The sequence below is a fragment of the Sminthopsis crassicaudata genome, chromosome 4, assembly GCF_048593235.1.
Source record: "Sminthopsis crassicaudata isolate SCR6 chromosome 4, ASM4859323v1, whole genome shotgun sequence".
Classification (NCBI taxonomy): domain Eukaryota; kingdom Metazoa; phylum Chordata; class Mammalia; order Dasyuromorphia; family Dasyuridae; genus Sminthopsis; species Sminthopsis crassicaudata.
In genome coordinates this window covers 227676820-227695599 of record NC_133620.1, presented here as the reverse complement: position 1 = coordinate 227695599, position 18780 = coordinate 227676820, and the positions used below count along the sequence as shown (strand labels likewise).

The following is an 18780-nucleotide window of genomic DNA, read 5'->3' as shown; positions in this document are numbered from 1 at the left end:
TTAGGAAAGTGAAGCTGATGTTCTTCAATAAGACAGAAAGAGATATCCTTTGGAGGAATCAATTGGAGCAGCTAGCAGACAAGGAGAGAAGGTACTAAAGCAATGGCCATATGTTGCCTGAAAAAATAGATAGTGAATTTTGAATTCAGCTTGAATAGGAGCTCTGATTCTGAAACAAACATTAAACTAAAAACTATAAACTTTAAAACTATACTCATATATTTTTCTGGAAAGAAAATAATCTGCTGATTTTTATCAAGGTGAATATTGACTTATTGTTATTAAAGTATTGTTGTTGCCAATCTTTGGTAATATTATCTCCTTTGACCTCATTTTCAGCATTAATAATATTGTATATTAAATTAGCTGCATTTGTAAAGTTATAAATAAGAAGAAAAATTATTACCATGTGATACTTGTTTTTATCATATTGTAGATTTTGCACAGACAGTGTTGTTATAGTTGTCTGTTATTTCATAAAAGAATAGAATAAGACTTGAGAAAATTTGTGGGAGATTTGGGTAGGCTGCTTTTTTTTTTTTTTTTTCTCTTCATTTTATTTTTTTCTCCTTAGAGAAAGTGTGTTGGGAAAAGTTTACTTGCAGTTGATTTTGAGGGGAGATAGTTGCTTTGTCAGATAGGAAGTAGAATGGTATTCCCAATGAAATGGTTAGTGAAAAAGAAGTCCAGTGGCAGGAGTAGAATCAGATGGCAAATTTTAGAGTTTTATTTTTGAGAAAGTTATCAAAATGCCCCTTTACTTTTTGATCCAGTAATTCCACTAGCGTGTACAAGTAACAAAGGTCTCATATACACCAAAATATATATAATAGCAGTTTCCATAGCAGGAAAAAACCTTGAAAAAAAAGTAGATTTTTAATGATTGAGGAATGGCTAAATAAATTTTGACATGTGGATATTGAGGGTATGTTACAGTGCAAAGTTAAATTGAATTAGGAAAGCAATAAACAATATACAAAAATGTGAATGGGGGAAAAAAAGCCAGTGACAGTGGATGAAATCAAACACCATCTAAGCAAGTTTTATCTGTAAGAAGAAATGAATTAGTCTTCCAATCTTCCCTCTAAAGTGGAGGACTGTGGGTGTGTTAACATTATCAGACTCAAGATGTTGATTAGTTTTGATTAAACTTTTTAAAAAGGATAATTCTGAATTACTTTCTTGTTCTGTTAATACTATGTACCTGTCTTCATAGTCCTTCTTATTGTGTAAAAAAAATATTTCTGCTAACTTGCTTTTTGTTAGGTGTTACACTAAGTAACAGTATATTACATTTGGTAGCTATTCTTTGTAAATGAGTTGTTTCATCTGATCTCAGGCTCCAGGACTTAGAGCAGTTAAGTGGCCAAAAGCCTATAAAATGTCCATCCTCCTTTAATCTTCTTTGCTTTTAGTCACTTTCTTTCTCTAAACTGTAATCTGTACAAGCTATCCAGTTTTTCTCTGTTTCTTTACATGTAGAGAAAAAACCATTTTACATGCTTGCCCCTCCTACACCATATGGTTTGACTGGCTCAAGCTAGAAGAAAAAGAAATTAAACCATCTTGTGTTTATACACTTCCTAATGTGCCTCCTGTGGTTTTCCTTCAGCCAACTCACTTTTCCCTTAGTTCCCTGTACTTGGAAAACTAGAACTGATTACTTACATCTGTATACTGTTGGTTTCTTGCCTAACCTCTAAAAGCCTTTAGCTTATTTTCAAACCTACTTTCCCCCTAGATTGTGCATTTTCAAATATGTTTAAGTGGAACATAGCTAGATTTGTAAAGCAGTAGTTCTTCTATGAAAACAGTCTTTTCTTGGGTTTTCTCTGTAAATTGAAATTCAGCAAACCTCTATTAAGAACTTGCTATGTGCAGAATAGTGTGTTTGGTGTTGGGGAAAAGACTACTTAAATAGGTTGGAAGACTTTTCATCAAGCTAATAATCTAGTGTGGGAGGGTAAGACAAATACAAATTAAATAATAACATAGTATTGCATGGTTAGTATATTAAAGAAGTATAAGACAAAATGCTATGTGAATTCCAAAGTGGTGTAAGATAACCTTAACAAAGTATAAGGAAAGGAGAGAGGAAGGGTGAGGAATAAGAAAGGCTTTATGGAGGAGGAACCACTTAAGTTCAACTTTAAAAGTTGAGTAAAGGCATTAGAAGATGGAGATAATGAGAGGTGGGAAAAGTACAGAATTTATTGGAAAAATAGAGTAGGTTAGAGAAAAGTTTTTGGAGGGAGAATAACATGTAATGAGAAAGCTAGGTGGTTTCAGATTGTAAAAGGTCTCAAATGCCAGACAAAGGTATCTGACTGTTACTCTGGAAATTCAAGGGAGATTTTTTATTAGTTGAGTGATGCCACTGCATCCAAAGTTGGACTGGAAGTGTGAGGCATTCTCATCCAAGCTATGTCTTGGCAAGAATCTCTTCTATAGCATCCAGCCTTTGCTTGAAGTGTTTAAATGAAAGGAAACTCAGTTTCTCCCAGAGTAGCCTGTTTGACTTTGAGATAACTATAGCTGTTAGGAAGTGGTTTTTTGGTATGTGGAAGTATGAAGTAATTTTTATTAGCTGCTTCTAGTTTTGTTTTCTGGGGCTGAATTAAAACAGAACAACAAAATAATTCTGATCCTTCTATATAATATTATAGATACGTGGAGACAGATCTTAATAATAATCTTCTCCTTCCCCATAGATATCCCTTTTCCAGATAACATTATTAGTTCTGAGGAGGTTCAGTGCAGAGCAGAGAGTTGTGGGAACCCCCTTCTGGTTGGTGCAGGTTCTTCATAAATAAATTTACGCACCCAAAAAGTTAGACTGGCAAAAAGAAGTTTATTGGCACTTGGCATTGGGAAGTTAGCCTTTGCTAGGAAGACTGACTTCAAGTGGCAAGGTCCCGGCAGAGAGATAAAGGTCTAGCAGAGAAGGCCTGACAGAGAGGTAAAGAGGGGTATAGTGTTGTAAAGGGCTGAAACTCTTGAGTTAATGCGCTGAGGTCAGACAGTTGAGCACTTGAGGCTAATTACCGAGTGGACAATACTCTATAAGAATATGCTTGGAAAATGTCCCTTCCAACTACTCTGTACTGACCCAATTTTTTGGTGTATACAGAGAATTGTGGAAGGGACTAGGGGGTGGAGTGAGACTAGCCAGGGTCACTTCTGGCCGGGAGAGGAAGAGGTGAGGTTGCAGAGATCCTATATGTCCATTCCCCTTGACTTTTCCCACTAAAGACCAAGAATGAAGACTTTTGCTTATCCTGACTCCAGCTGATTCTAAGGTATCCAGGGTGCTAACGCAGTCACCACATAGTGCTGTTAGGGAAATGTGTGAGAGAAACAAAGAAAGGATAATGCTGAAAAAGAATGTCTTTCAGCTGGCAGAGAGTTCCTCGCAGGTACCTATGCCAAGGGAGGTCCTTTGGCCTGGCATGATTCCTGTTTTTAGGTCCTCTGCAGGGAATTGAGCTGAGTAGCTCTTGGTGAGGGCTGGGAGCAGTTTGAGTTGGAATCAGAATAGAGAGTCTTCCAATTGAATGAATGTCCCTGGACTAATCTCCAACTTAATTGGGTTGGATAGAAATCTCAATCTCCAGCTCAAGCTAAGTAGGAGTGGTCCTGGACTCAACTAGTCCCACCCAGATAACAGAATGAAAGCACTTTATCTTGATTCCCTAGGGTGGGTCTCTCAGGGGAGAGCTTCTCTGAGGGAGTTTTTCAAGTGTTCCCCCCAAAGTCAGAGAAAGTGAGAGAGAGTTTTGGGGCTCCCATCAGTTCTATTGATATTTTTCAAAAGATATAAAGTTCATCACTATCTTCTTTTATGTGCTATTCAGTTTCTCAATATCTCTACTAAGATGTGACCAATATCTCTACTAAGAACTGAACGTGTATTCAATATGTGGACAGATTAGAGCCAAGGACAGGCCTCCTGCTACATCTCTTCCTTTTAAGTTATGTGATTGTATTGGCTATTGTAGTGACCATGTCACACAGTTCACTTATTGAATTTGCATTCCATAGTAGATTATTAGATCACTAAGGTACCTTAGAAATCATGTTGTCCATCTCCTCTAATTTTCCCTTTTACAGAACCAGTGAAGTGAGAAAATGTGTTTGTCTCTTTATTGTATGTATAACAATATCTTCTGTGTGTATGAATTGCATAGTCTCTTAAACAAATTTCCCTAAATTTTTTGTTAGAAACTCTATGACTTTACATGTTGTAGTTATATATATTATATACATATCATGAGATAAAACATTTAATCTCTTTGGGCCCCAGTTTCTTTTGTTAAAGACCCTTCCAAGTCAAATATCTATTTTTAAAACCTGTGATTTCATTGAAGCTTAAAATTCCTAGTGAAACTCTTTCTACTGAATCAGATCATCAACTTAGAAGCTTAAAGAATTGTCTGGAATATTGAGAGACTAAGTGATTTATCCATAATCACATAGATAAAATGTGTCAGAGAAAAGTTTGAATGTAGGCTTTCTGAATGAAGGCTTTCTGTCAAAAATCCAGACATCTTGGAGATAAAATAGCTGGATTGAAATTGAGTAGAGAACAGTAAAAAAGTAGTCTTGGACCTCATTCCATTATTTATTTCCAGAAATTTTGACTTGAATTATTTGCTGGATTTTCCTTAGCAACTATGTGATGTGATTATGTCTCAAAGTTGTTTTTTTCCCCCCCTCCCAGACAAAGCTGATAGACTACATTTTAATGTATTGTGTTACTTTTGAAGACTTATTTTTAGGGTATGTACATCCTGATATTATATAGTATTTGTTGACATTTTTTAATATTATTTTACATCTTGTGAATTAACAATGTTTTTATATAAAAAGGAGTCACCTATGTTTGAAATCTAGTTCTGTGATTATCTGTGGACTAGTTATTATATCTTCCTGGGCCTCACATTTTTCAATTGTATAACAATTGTCTTTTGCTATCATTTTTACAGAGTTGTTGTAAAAAAGTATTTTGTGACCCTTCAAGTGTTATAGAAATGGAAGGTTCATTATTTTTTTCTCATTTTTTTTCTTCCCTGTTTATAAATTTAATCTATTTTTAAATTAATTTTTATAATTATAACATTTTCTTTGGCAGTACATATGAATAGGTAATTTTTTATTTATTTATTTTTTTTACAGCATTATCCCTTGCACTCCCTTCTGTTCCGATTTTTTCCCCTCCTTCCTTCCACCCCCTCCCCTGGATGGCGGGCATTCCCATACATATTAAATATCTTATAGTATATCCTAGGTACAATACATATGTGCAGAATCGCATTTTGTTGTTATTGTTGTTGCAAAGGAAGGGTTGTATTCACAAGGTAAAAATAATCTGGGAAGAGAAACAAAACAAAACAAAACAATGCTCACAGTTTACACTCATTTCCCAGTGTTCCTTTTCTGGATGTAGCTGATTCTGTCCATCATTGATCAATTGGAATTGGATTAGCTCTTCTCTATGTTGAAGATATCCACTTCCATCAGAATACATCCTTATACAGTATCATTGTTGAAGTGTATAATGATCCCCTAGTTCTGCTCGTTTCACTCAGCATCAGTTGATGTAAGTCTCTCCAAGCCTCTCTGTATTCCTCCTGTTGGTCATTTCTTACAGAACAATAATATTCCATAACATTCATATACCATAATTTACCCAACCATTCTCCAATTGATAGACATCCATTCATTTTCCAGCTTCTAGCCACTACAAAAAGGGCTGCCACAAACATTTTGGCACATACAAGTCCCTTTTCCTTCTTTAGTAGTTCCTTGGGATATAAGCCCAGTAGTAGTATGGCTGGGTCAAAGGGTATGCACATTTTGATAACTTTTTGGGCATAATTCCAGATTGCTCTCCAGAATGGTTGGATTCTTTCACAACTCCACCAACAATGCATCAGTGTCCCAGTTTTCCCACATCCCCTCCAACATTCATCGTTATTTGTTCCTGTCATCTTAGCCAATCTGACAGGTGTGTAATGATATCTCAGAGTTGTCTTAATTTGCATTTCTCTGATCAATAGTGATTTGGAACACTCTTTCATATGAGTGGAAATAGTTTTAATTTCATCATCTGAAGGAAGGTTCATTATTATTACTCTAATCATTTTAGGCAGTACATTACCTCTTTCAGAAGTCTTCAGGAGAGGACATTGCTCAATAGTCCTTGGTAGTTTGTTCCAGAGTTAAAAATCTCTTATTAAGTATCTAGTTATTACACTTGCCACTATTAAAATATTTTCCTCCTTTCCTCTGTGAAGATGGAAAGTTTCTTGTCAGCACCCTTCTGTTGTATAATCCTTTTATCATATAACACAATGCCTATTATTTCTTCTGCTATCTACATAGCAGTTGTGGCCTGGGACTCAAAAAATTGACATTAAAATTTTAGGTATTGTGTGAGTAAATCTACTAGTTACCAAGTGTAAGAAAAACATTTCTTTAGGGAATTTGATTATCTTTTATTTGTCGAGTGCTCTTGAGAATATGCCAATCATTGGCTAAATGCTTTTTATTAGCACCCTGAAATTAGAAAGTATATGTTACTGCTTGTTGCCAATACAGAAAGAAATATCATAAATAAATATAATAGATAAGTACCTTCGGATACTTAACAACAATGCAAAGAATACTGACTATATTATGCCTATCTTATTCAGGTTTCATAACTACATGGAAAATAGAACAGAGTATTTATAGACATTTTATTGTAAATATATCAAAAGTTTTCTAATTGTTCTCCTTATCTTATGTCTCTTCCCTTTCCAATTCATCCTGTACTCTTTTGTCTAAATGATACTCCTGAAACATGAGTGTAACTATGGAAATTTTTCTGCTCAGTAAATTCCAGTGGCTTCATATTACTTCCCCATTCAAATTCAAACTTCTCAAGTATTTAAGCCCTAACAACATAGTTCTTGCCAACTATTCTAGCCTTATCATATGTTATTCCTCTCTCCCTACTCTCTGTTCCTTCCATTAGCCTTCTTGCTTTTCTTTATACATTACATCCCTCTCCCTTTTCCATACCTTTATCTAGATTTAGCCTAGTAATACAATTTGTTACAATTTAAGTTTTTTGGTTGTACCTAGTACTGGGGATATACTACCATATTACTACTATCTCTTAAAGGAAGCAGTTAGAATCCCCAGTTTCCTTTAGAGTTAAATAATGTAAGGTCTCTACTCATCTCCTTATATGCTTGTGCTTTCCCCCCTTCCCAAAAATTCACAAAACAAATAGCTTCTCCTCCCAAGGAGTTTATATGCTATAGGCAGTAACACACACACGCGCACATATACATACATATATATATATATATATATATATATATATATATATATATATATATATATATATATATATATATATATTAAATTTATATAATATATATAAATAAAAGTTTTGTGTGTGTGTGTGTGTGTGTTACTGCCTTTTGTCTTTGAATCCCTATGCCTAGCTCAATTCCTGGCACTTGATAAGTGTGTGTGTTTAATACTTATCTGTTGCTTCATGTAGACAAAGCATATATCTTTCTACTTAAGGGACAGTTTTTAAGATGTATTGTTTTTCAGGGCATCTAGGAGGTGCAATAGATAGAGCACCAGCCCTGAAATCAGGAAAATCCCTGAGTTCAAATCTGGTGTCAGTCCCTTAACATTTCCTATCTGTGTGATCCTGGGCAAGTCATTTAACCCCAATTGCCTCAGCAAAAAAAAAAAAAATATATATATATATATTGTTTTTGCTCTTCCAATTGACTATCTTTAATTGATTGAATGAGTTCCTATAGCGAGAAAGGGTAAGATGAATTACTTTTGTTAAAATTTCTAAAAGTTAAGTATGAAGTATCAATTTGAAATTGGACAATCTTTCTGGAAGCATTCTTTTCAGGAACATGTGTTTCCTATTCACTAAAGTTTAACCATTTTTCTAGGCATTGGGACATTGTGAAAGAAAACTAGTTGAAAACTAATGATATTTGGCAAAATGAACAAGGGCATATTAATATGGTAATATAATCATGGTATCAATATCCTTGCTTAGCAACAATGAAAACTATTGACTGTTTTTTCTTGTGATTTAGAATCAAGAAGTCACTTAGTGCTGTTCTTCAGCAATCATTTTGAATGTTCATTGAGATATTTAGAAGCAGATTTGATTCATTGCTGTTGAAATAAATATTGTGGATAAAACATTGATTTTTTTTGTTTCTGAAATGGATCAAAAGAATGAAGGCCTAACTAGATATATTAAATTCATTATATTGTTGACTAGCAATTCAAGTGACAGGTCACTATGTCTCTGAGAAAATTAGCTTTCATGTAGTCAAGTATTTGGTAGCTTTATTGTGAATGTTTCCATTTATTTCCAAAGTGTGAATGTCATTTTTTATGTTAACATTTTGTAGTTTTGTATTTGTTATAGTTGGTAAAATACTATTAATAGAAATGTGAGTTCTGAATTCCTAGTTTTTGAACCAGTTTTCTGATGTATTTGGATAAAAAGATAAAATCTTTCTGCTTAGTGTTTATAAAATAAAATGCTTAGTAAACTTAGATTTAGAATTTTGAGTGTGTATTCCGTGACTTAAAATATTCCTTGGAAAACATCTTAAACTTCCTACTTTTCATAAAAATGAAAAGAAATCTGAGAAAAGAAAAATGATACTCTAGAAGCCAATTAAAGAAAGGACTGATTGACTAATCTTAAGACTTTGAACTCAGAAGCCTGGGGTGTGAGCCCTGACTTTTTCACTCATTAGTTTTGTGGCCTAAATTCTAAGTCTAGTACAACATAGTTGTGTATATCCTGTGAGACAATGTGTGGTAGGAATTACATAAATATAAGGGCTATTATTTGACATATTATTTAATGTTGTATATGCTTATCTTCATTCAACCTTTATCCATAGAATAATTGTTTGCAACATCTGGCTCAGTGCCTGTCTAATTCTGTCACATAGAAGACTCGTAATAAATAGTTGTTGAATTGAACTGATATTTAGGAACAATGTATAATTTTTTTTTTTAATTGTGCCCTTTTTGTAGATTTGAAGTTGAATTTGTTCTCTCAGAGCCCACCTGTGAATGGACAGGCAAACAGGGAAGAATTTCATTACCTCTTCTTTCGGAATTTGTAAAAAGAAGCTTGGAAGACTCTAGAGTCCTTATCTGCATTTGTGGGCCAGCATCATTCACAGAACAAGGAATAAGGTAGATGTTAATACTAAAAAATAAATTGCTAACCATAAAAAAAAAAAATAAAGATAATCTTAATATACTAAAGCTACAGTTAAGAGGTAGTTACATTACTTAATGCTATGTTGTCAACTCAGATAGAAACATGGGGGATAGGGTAGGGTGGGGTAATGAGAGTACTAAGTCAGTATAAGGTTCCCTGTGGATGTATATTGACTTCAAAACCACATATTAACATTTAATTCTATTGTATTTTTTATTTATTTTGTGAAATGTTTCCCAGTTATACTTTAAGCTTGATTGGTCCACATTTGGGGTGTTGGGGCACCATGTGCTTGATACCTCTGGCAAGGAGAATAAGAGGGGTAGGCCTAGAGTCAGGAAGACCTGCTTTGGAATTCTTCTTTGATTACTCAGTAGATGTATGACTTTGGGCAAGACATTTAACCTCTCTGAGTCACAATCTATTCATATGTAAAAAGGGGATAATAATAAAATATCAGCCTCACAAAGGTGAGAGAATTAAATGAGATAACATAAAAGAATCTTGTGCACCTTAACAAGTTATAGTTATAGGGTAGCGTATAAAGCATATGTTATTTTATTTGAAAATAAGAGATGGCCAACTCCAAATTATTCAAGCTGCTGAAAGAAAGGAATGATAGATAAATTCACAAACTCCATTTTAGCCATTTAATTTCAGTCTCTTACTATTTAACTGAAATGTCAACAAGGAACATAATGACTTGTGCTTTAGTTCTTTCCTCTTCTTTTCACTGTCAAGTGGTGCAAGTACCAATAAACAGGAAAGTGGTTGAAAGCTAGGCATGAAGAGGGAAAGGAGCAAAAACATGAATTTCCCCCCCACACAGAATAATCAATATGTGAGTAATCAGGAGTTGATAGTAGCAGACAACATAAAAGAGCATTTGAAAATGCCTCATGTTTGGAGCAGCTAGATGGTACAGTAGATAGAGCACCAACCCTGAACCCAAATCTGGCCTCAGACACTTTAATACATACTAGCGGTGTGACCCTGGGCAAGTCACTTAACGCCAGCTGCCCCCCCCCCCCCCCCCAAAAGAAAAGAACAACAACAAAGGGGAAAAAAAGAAAATTTTTAAAAAATGCCTCTTGCCTGATTGCATTTTATAATATTTGGAAATATTTAGAGAAACATCCATCATTTGAAATTTATGAAAATTATGAAAGTAATTTAAAAGAGAAATGTTCCAAAGCTAAGAATAACTTTGGTTTGCATGTGTGTGTGATATATATATATATATTGTGTGTGGTCTGTATGTATATATAAGTACGTTTGTATGGTAATTTGTTACCATATGCCACACAGATTTTTTTCTTATGTGACCAAAAAAAAAACTTATTTTTTGAGTAGTATTTCATACTTGTAAGTAAATCTCTGTATTATAGAGATTTGCAGAAAAGTTTTCATTTCACATTTGGTTTGACTAATTTTTGGATATTGAATTGATGTTGAATTTGAATTTGAGAATAGGTAAAGTTATTGTTTCAAATGGTTGTTTATATTCTATGCTTTTTCTAATCCAAGTAGTTAAGAGAGTGATTGATGATGCTCTTAAAATAAGTTATTGCGGAGAATGCATTTTAGCAGGCATTATTTTTTTTTTTTGCATTACTAACAATATGGTACACTTCTTAAACTGTAAGGCATGGACCCTTTTGCATAGATTTCTAAGGGTCTCTGATCTTAGGTGGAAAAAAGTAATTTCATTTTCATTTGCACAAACTTCTACCTGATATTTGGTATTTCCTCTAATTATGAATTAAAAACAAATATTATTGTGAAAAGTCCATAGTCTTCATAAGACTGTCATATGGATCCCATGACATAAAAAGTTGTGAAAAATTACCTAGCATGATAATTAGACTTAGGTTCAGCATTAGGAAAGATATTCAAACCCTCCTTCTTACATTTACTAGAACTTTGAGTCACTTAACCTCTGTATACTTCAAGAAATCTAGAGCATTACCTTCTAAGTCATGGGGATTGTAATCTGCTCTATGGAAGGAGTCAGTAAATCATGTGGTTATTTATACACACATGTGTGTATATTACATATGTTTAGAACTGACTATACTATATACAATGTATAGGAATATGCAAACATGTATTTATGGTATAATTAATTTAAAACATTGCATTATCATAAGTAACTTTTCTTAGGCTTTAGAATGATTGTCTAGAAGGTGATTTGTGTTTTTGATCTTAGTTTGTTTAGGCTTATATTAAAATGAATTGGCATTTCCTTAGCTGAACAATGAAGACCTAAGTTCTCTACAAGTGCAATGGATGGTAGTAAGAAATCAGGCCAAGGTTTTAAATTTGTTGCAGATAATTCTCACAGTTACAGGAGTTAGTTATCTGTATTTAAATTACATTTATTTGATTATTTAAATCTCTCTGTGTTACATAATACATATAAACATTTATACATATAAAAAGTAAAAGACAAAGGAATAAATTGTGGAAGAAAATAACCAAGAAAGGGGGAGGGACAACTTATTATCTCTCATCATTATGCCTTGTAAGAAGAAAAGTATATAAATTTAGAGAAGTAATTTGGATGAAGGAAGATCTTGTGAATCTCATTTGTAAGCAAACTTGTAAAGATAATAATTGTAAAATACTTAGCACAGTGCCAGCACATAATAGGCAATTAATGCTTCGTTTTCTTTCTTTATTTTTACTGGAACCAAGCAAAGGAGCATGTGCACACACGCATGCACGCACATACACATTTAGAAATATTTTTTCTAAATCAGATAATCAGATTAGGCTAAGGAGAGAAGGCTGTAAGAAAGAGGTTAATATCCAGGAGGGAATAGTCACAAATAAAACAAACTTTATAGAAGAAACATTACTTTTGTAGGTGATACTTAGAGAACCCTAGAGATTCAATTAAAAGAATTACTTGGTATAGTTAATAACTTCAAATAATAAATTCACAAAAAAAAAAATTGTCATTTTTTTGTATGTTGCCAACATAACCCAGTAGGAGGAACTAGGAAAAAGAATTCCATTCAAATTGACTACACCTTTTTAGACCCAACTCCATCTGCTATAGCAACTGCTAAGGTATTGACATAAAAATGCCATTAATGAATTCCTTTTTAAGGAGGAAAAAATAACTAAAAGAGGTGTCCGAATTTTAATATACTCTGACCTGATAGACAAGAAAATGCCTAATTTCCTTGTCTTGAAGCCTATGGAGTTTTCATGAAGACATTTCAACTGGAAGTTTACCAATGAGAGGGTATTCAGCACCTGGAGGATAACCTTTATCCATTTGTTGAGATTATGCTTGCATGTTTTGTAGAACTCACTCAGGAAAGACCAATTCCCAAAGGTCTTGAGGGTGAGTGGTTTGCATAGCTTGGTTGGGCTGAAACTGACAGATTAAAGTGTGACTTCCCCTGACAAGAAGACTGAGGCTGGTGTTGGACCAGCAACCGAATTCCATTGTAGCTGTGGATTTGGTAGTGGATATAGTTAGCCTCCCTAATAAAAGAGATTTGTTCCATATTGAATAAAATTTAGGGGGAAAAAACAATCACTAACTATATAAGATATCTGGGTATAGCTACTGTGCTATACATAGGACTTACATAAATATAACTATGAAGCACTTCTAAAAAAAATAAAATAAGCATTTAAAGAATTAATTGATTGAGAGATTATTTTCTTATAATAAAGATGACAGTACTGAAATTTATTTATAGATTCATTGCCAATGCAATCAAATTTCCAAATTTATAGATTAGATAAAATAAAAAACAAAATTCTTCTAGGTGAACAGAAGGTCAAATAAAAGGAGATAAATAGGAAAGGGCCTTGAAGACTAGATTTTTTTTTTTTTTTAATGTAATGGAATATTTTTATCGTCCAGATGAGAAAATGGAGGGAAAGCCACTTGGTTGAGGTCAATCAAATAGGAGTTTGGGGAAAGATCACAAACATGACATGGGAAAAAAATATATATTATGATCATGGAAGACTTAACCTAGACATTATAGCTAGAGATGATCCTCCAAATGTGGGATCTCTAGTTTTGTCTTGGGTCTCATCAAGAATAAGGAGTTATTTGATAAAGTAAAATCTTTTCATTTTCTTTTGAACTATTTGGAATATTGCTAAGTCAAAAGTTGTGTATGTTCAGTTTAGTAACTAATTGGATATAATTCCAAATTGCTTTCCAGAATGGCTGGAGCAATTCCAAACTGAATTAACAGTGCATTCTTATGACCATAAGCTCTCCACTGTTTTATTCAATCATTTTTGCAAACTGATGAAACTAAGAATTGCTTTAATTTACATTTCTCTTACTATTACTAAAATGGAGCATTTTTTGTGTGTGTAGCTGTTAATGCTTTTATTTTCTTCTTTTGAAAATTTCCAGCTCATATCCTATGACATTTATCTATTGGGTAGTAATGCTTGTTTTCTTATAGTTTTTCAAATTTCATAAATATCTTAAGATACCAGACCTTTCTCAACAGTAAACACTTAACTGTTTCCCTTTTAATTACAAATGCTTTAATGCTATCTGAATAAAAAGTTTAAATTCATATCGTCAGAATTATCTTTTACCTAATCATAGGATCATAGGAAAGAGCTAGAAGGGACCTGAAAGACCATTTAGCAAAAGTTCCTCATTTACAGAAAAGTGAATTTATTTTTAGGCGATTCTATGGCTTGACAAAGGTACACTTTAGAAGCAGAATTTAAATGTGTCCCTGACTCCAGGGTCAATATTCTTTTCCATCATTAAGTCCTTTGGATGGCAGAGTGGGGAGTAGTTAGTTGCAGTGTAAAAAAACCTTTTTTTTTCTTCTGTATTTGCTATGGGGATGGGGATAGCTAGGTGATGCAATGCATAGATCATCAGGTTTGAAGTTAGAAAAACTTATCTTTATGGCCTGAAATCTGACTTAGACATTAATTAGCTCTGTGACCTGGGCAAGTCACTTACCCTTGTTTGCCTCATTTTCCTTATTTGTAACATGACCTAGAGAAGGAAATAGCAAACTATTCTAGTATCATTGCCAAGAAATCCCCATATTGGGTCACAAAGAGTTGGACACTACTGAAATAAATGAATAATAAGAAGTGAAGGATATTTTTAAGAGTAATCATCTGAAATGTATTCAGACATCCTTTTTTCTACTTATCTTTACCATGCTATGTATGTTGAATATCTGTTTTATAGAATCGATAGTCATTTCTGAAATCAATTATTTTCCTCTTAAAGCAATTTAAAGATAGTTTTTAAAATGATTTTGTCCAGATTCAGTGCTTAGCAAGACTAAATCTGTTAATGGCATGATGTTTTAGTGTTATCGGCAAACTATTAACTTTACTTTTTCCTTTCTCCTTCCTGATGACCCTAAAAAAACCCATACATTTTTATTTTCTCTTTCAGATTACTGAAGGATCTTAACTTTTCTCAAGAAGAGGTCCATAGTTTTACTGCAGAGTGAAGAACCCCTGCAGGATCTTGCCAAATTTATGTAGCTGTTTCTGAGTGCTTGGATTTTTTTTAAAGAAACTTTTTTTTTATACACATGATAGAAGGTGACTACAAGGCCAGTCTTAGGGCTTCTTCAGTGATATGCAATCATTTTTGCAGTAACATCATTGGTCAGGCTTTATCTTGGCATCTCAACTGATTTTACTAGTATTGTTGGCTTTTCATCTGGATAAAGTTCATCATGGAGACAGTATGGCTCTAGATGAAAAATGTTACAGAATCACTTTTAAACGATTCACTGTTCTACTGTAAGCCCCTCTTATAAGTATTTTATGATTCATGATGTGATAAATGGTCACTTTGATCACATTTCTATGCTGTAAAATGTCTTCTTAGCAATACAGTCTGAATTTTACATTGCACTGTTAACTCAGGAAATGATCACTTAGGTTCTTGTTATTAGTTTTAAACCATGAAATGTCATGACTTATTAAATGATACAAACAAGATTTTTTTAAATGTATGTGACATTGATACAAAGTAGAATAAAATTATATGTAGATATTTTTAAAATTCTTGTTGGAAATGTGATGAATGTAGCAAGGCTGGACCTCCAGCTCTAAAATCCAATGTCTGTCTCTGTATAACTTTAGATCTAGAAGGAAATAGAAATCATCAGATCCACACTTTATTTTATAGATGAGGAAATACAGACCCAGAGAAAGTAAAAGTAAATAATTTACCCAACGTCACAAAGGTAATTATTATATGGCGACTGGGACTTAAAAAACAGGTGTCACAAACCTCAGATAAATGCTATAGCATTAAGAAATTTTCAGGGAGAGAAAGAACTATTTTGCATTTTGGGTAAACCTTTGTGAAAATGCTTGGCTGTATAATAGGGAAAATAAGGAAAATAACTCAAGATAAATGATAGTATAAGAATGTCACTTTAACCAAAATCAAATGAAAAACTATGCTAAATCAGCACAGAGAATATAAGGGATCAGACAGAAAAAAAATTTGAAAGGTTGTTCCATTGGGAGAATAGACAGAACAGAGAGGAGATGGAGGGAGGGAAGTGAGTTAAGTTCTAATATTTTATTTTGAGACTGTTTGGCTGGCTGATTTTACAAGGAACACTGTGTAACTACTTTGTTCTTTGCTTGTCATTCTTCTGTTTATCTCATAGTGGGGAAATTCCTGAGTGGGTATGTTGATAATTTATTCTTCCTCTTAACCAACTTTTCATCCACTTCCATCAAAGGCATTTAGAAAAGTGCTGGCAAGATAGCTAAAATGAAGTTCAAATGGATGCGTGATTTTATTTAATGCTGAGAAAAGAGGTCAAATAGCCAAAGTGATTTGGATTTTTTTCAGGTTAACTTAATATAATAGCATCATGCTGTATATTGTTTTTATAGATCTAAGATAAAATAAAGTCCAAATTTATTTTACAAAATTTTGTAACCAGATAACTGATAAAATTATACCTTATCCTCCAAATCCTCATTTATAAACCCTAAATTGAGGAGGGATGGAAATGAATGAAATCCTGAATTTTATTACTGTACCTGCTTCTAAACTAACTATGATGTGTGACTTAAACTACTTCAAACATTATTTTTCCTCATCTATAAAATTAGTTTATTTTAAGGTCTCTTCTAGCTCTAAACTTTTAAGTTCAAATCTTCTAAAGCCCTTAGAAGTATTTTGCAGTTCAGAATGTGCAGAAAGGTTTTCCTCTACCTCTTTGTGCCCTTCTAACTAAACTGATTTCCCCTATTTAAGCACTTAAATTAGCACCAGCAGTAAAATAGTTTCTTATTTATGTGTATTTTCTCTGTATTAGGACTGGAATAATAGAACATTGTTCCAGTTTTCATCCCACATGTTTTTTTCATCTGTATATTGGATTATGTGGGCTAGCTTTGGAACCTAATCACTTCATTTGTGACTTTTGTGCAACTTGTAACATTAACATCCAATATATCTTTTGACTTCCATGATACGATTCTCTCTTCATTCTCCTCCTGTCTGCCTCTTCTTAGACTCCTCTGAGGCTCTTCTTCCTAGGCCCTAAATATGGGTGTCCCTAATGATTTTATTCTTCTAACTTTTCTCTTTGTATTCCCTCCTTTGCTTGTCTCATATACTACTGTAGCTCCAGTACTTCTTCACAGATGACTCATAAATCCCAATCCCTCCCCTGTTGGATATCAACTGGCTTTCTCACAGGTAGTGTAAATTTCCATGAACAGAAAGTGAATTGGGAGTCAGCCAGGTCAGTGGATTGTTCAGTGGACCTGGAATCAGGAGATCTGAGTTCATAATCAGTCTTCAGAAATTTTTGTAGCTAAGAGGCCATTGGCAAGTCCCTTTGTTTGCCTCACTTTCCTTAATAATTAAATGGGGATAATAATAATACTTGCCCACCTACGTTATTACTCCCTCCTCCATCTTAAATATGTAACATCAATATTTCTATTGAAGGTACCATCATCCTCTCAGTCACCAAAGGGTGAAATCTGAGAGACTTCTTTCATTCACCTTTTCTGTCATCCCCCACATTGTCAATTATCAAATCCTTTTGATTGCACCATTTTAATAGCTGTTTTATAGATTTCTTATCAGCCTCACACTGCCACTGCTTTAGCTCAGGTTTTCATCATCTTTTTTATACTGTTAAGAGCTCCTCTCTAATCCATCCTTTATGTGGGTGCCCAAATATCTTTAGTATATAGTTCTCTGAGTACGTTACATCACAAACATAAGGATCTAGATTTCATTGATGGAGGGAGTTCTTTCACAGCCTATCTCTAACTTAGTTTCAAGGAGCTCAAAGAAATTGTTTGAGTTGCCCATGGCTAGTCAGTGCCCGAAGCAAGATTTGAACCAGAAGGTCTTTGTGCCTCTAAGTCCTAGCCTCCCTTCTATGCCATATTTCAGCCATGTCACTCCCCTTCTCAAAAACCTTAAGTGTCTCCCTGTTTTCTTCCCAGTAAAGTACAAATTCTCAAGCCTAGCTTTCAAGGGCCTTGTACTATCTTTAGCATACTTTTCCAACCTTCACTCTCTTTCCTCTTATGTAATCTCTCTTCCAGGTAAACTAGATATTCCATGATATAATTCTAGATACTCCTTGACTTTTAAATGCACATTCTCTCATCTCTGCATTCATACTGATTATGCCTCATTCCTAAGACATATTACCTCTTCAATTCTGACTCTTGAAATTATACTTTTCCAGGTATGGTCCCAGGTGCCAACTCTTCTATGAAACCATGAGACAAAGCTTTCCAGTTAGAAGGGATTTCTTCCTTCTCAGATTTTTTCATAAAGTTTTCTTCTTCCCCTTTTCCTCATTATTTTCTGACTGTTTATACACTTATTTATGTACAGATCACATTCCCTCATTAGATTGTAAACCCCATGAGGGCAGGACATTTTTAAAAAAATTTCTGTAGCACAGTGCCTGGCACATAGTAGGTGCTTAATAAATGTTGGCTAATGTGAATTTGAATTTCAACATTATTTCCACACATATACACACACCCTTATACCCTGCACAGACAAACTTTGACACAACACTTTGTGGAACTTTACAACATTTGAAAAAGTAAAAAATATTTCCAGAGTGTAATGGTAATGTGTTATATGAAAATAGATAAATCTTGAAGTTCCTTATGTTTGCTGAAATATATTTCTTTGGTAATTTTAATCAGAGAGGAAAATGCCTAATTTTGAGGAGGATTTGTTTGCACAAACTAAAATATTGCAGTGATCATAGAAGAGATCACCAAGAATAATAGAGCTAAAGAAACAGCACAGAGTATTATGTGCATAGAGCTGGCCTTTAATTCTGGAAGAGAAGTTTTTAACTTAGGGAACACATATACCAAAGGGATCCATTTATAGACTTAAAGGGATTCATAAATTTGGATGAGGAACAACATTTTTTTTTTAAACTTACAATGGAAACTTCATTGGTTTCCTTTGTAATCCTATGTATTTTATGCATGGAAAATCATTT

At 33.7% G+C, this 18780-nt stretch overlaps 1 protein-coding gene across 1 annotated transcript in view; it reads left to right on the top strand.

Annotated features, from left to right (window-relative positions):
• CYB5R4 (cytochrome b5 reductase 4) overlaps positions 1-18264 on the top strand; it is a 93073-nt gene extending 74809 nt beyond the window's left edge. The window contains exons 14-16 of the mRNA XM_074310388.1: positions 5-91; positions 9088-9252; positions 14700-18264. Of these exons, the coding sequence (XP_074166489.1) occupies positions 5-91; positions 9088-9252; positions 14700-14757 (310 nt within the window). The 3' untranslated portion in view covers positions 14758-18264. The remainder of the gene's footprint in view (positions 1-4; positions 92-9087; positions 9253-14699) is intronic.
• Positions 18265-18780: the final 516 nt, after the last annotated feature.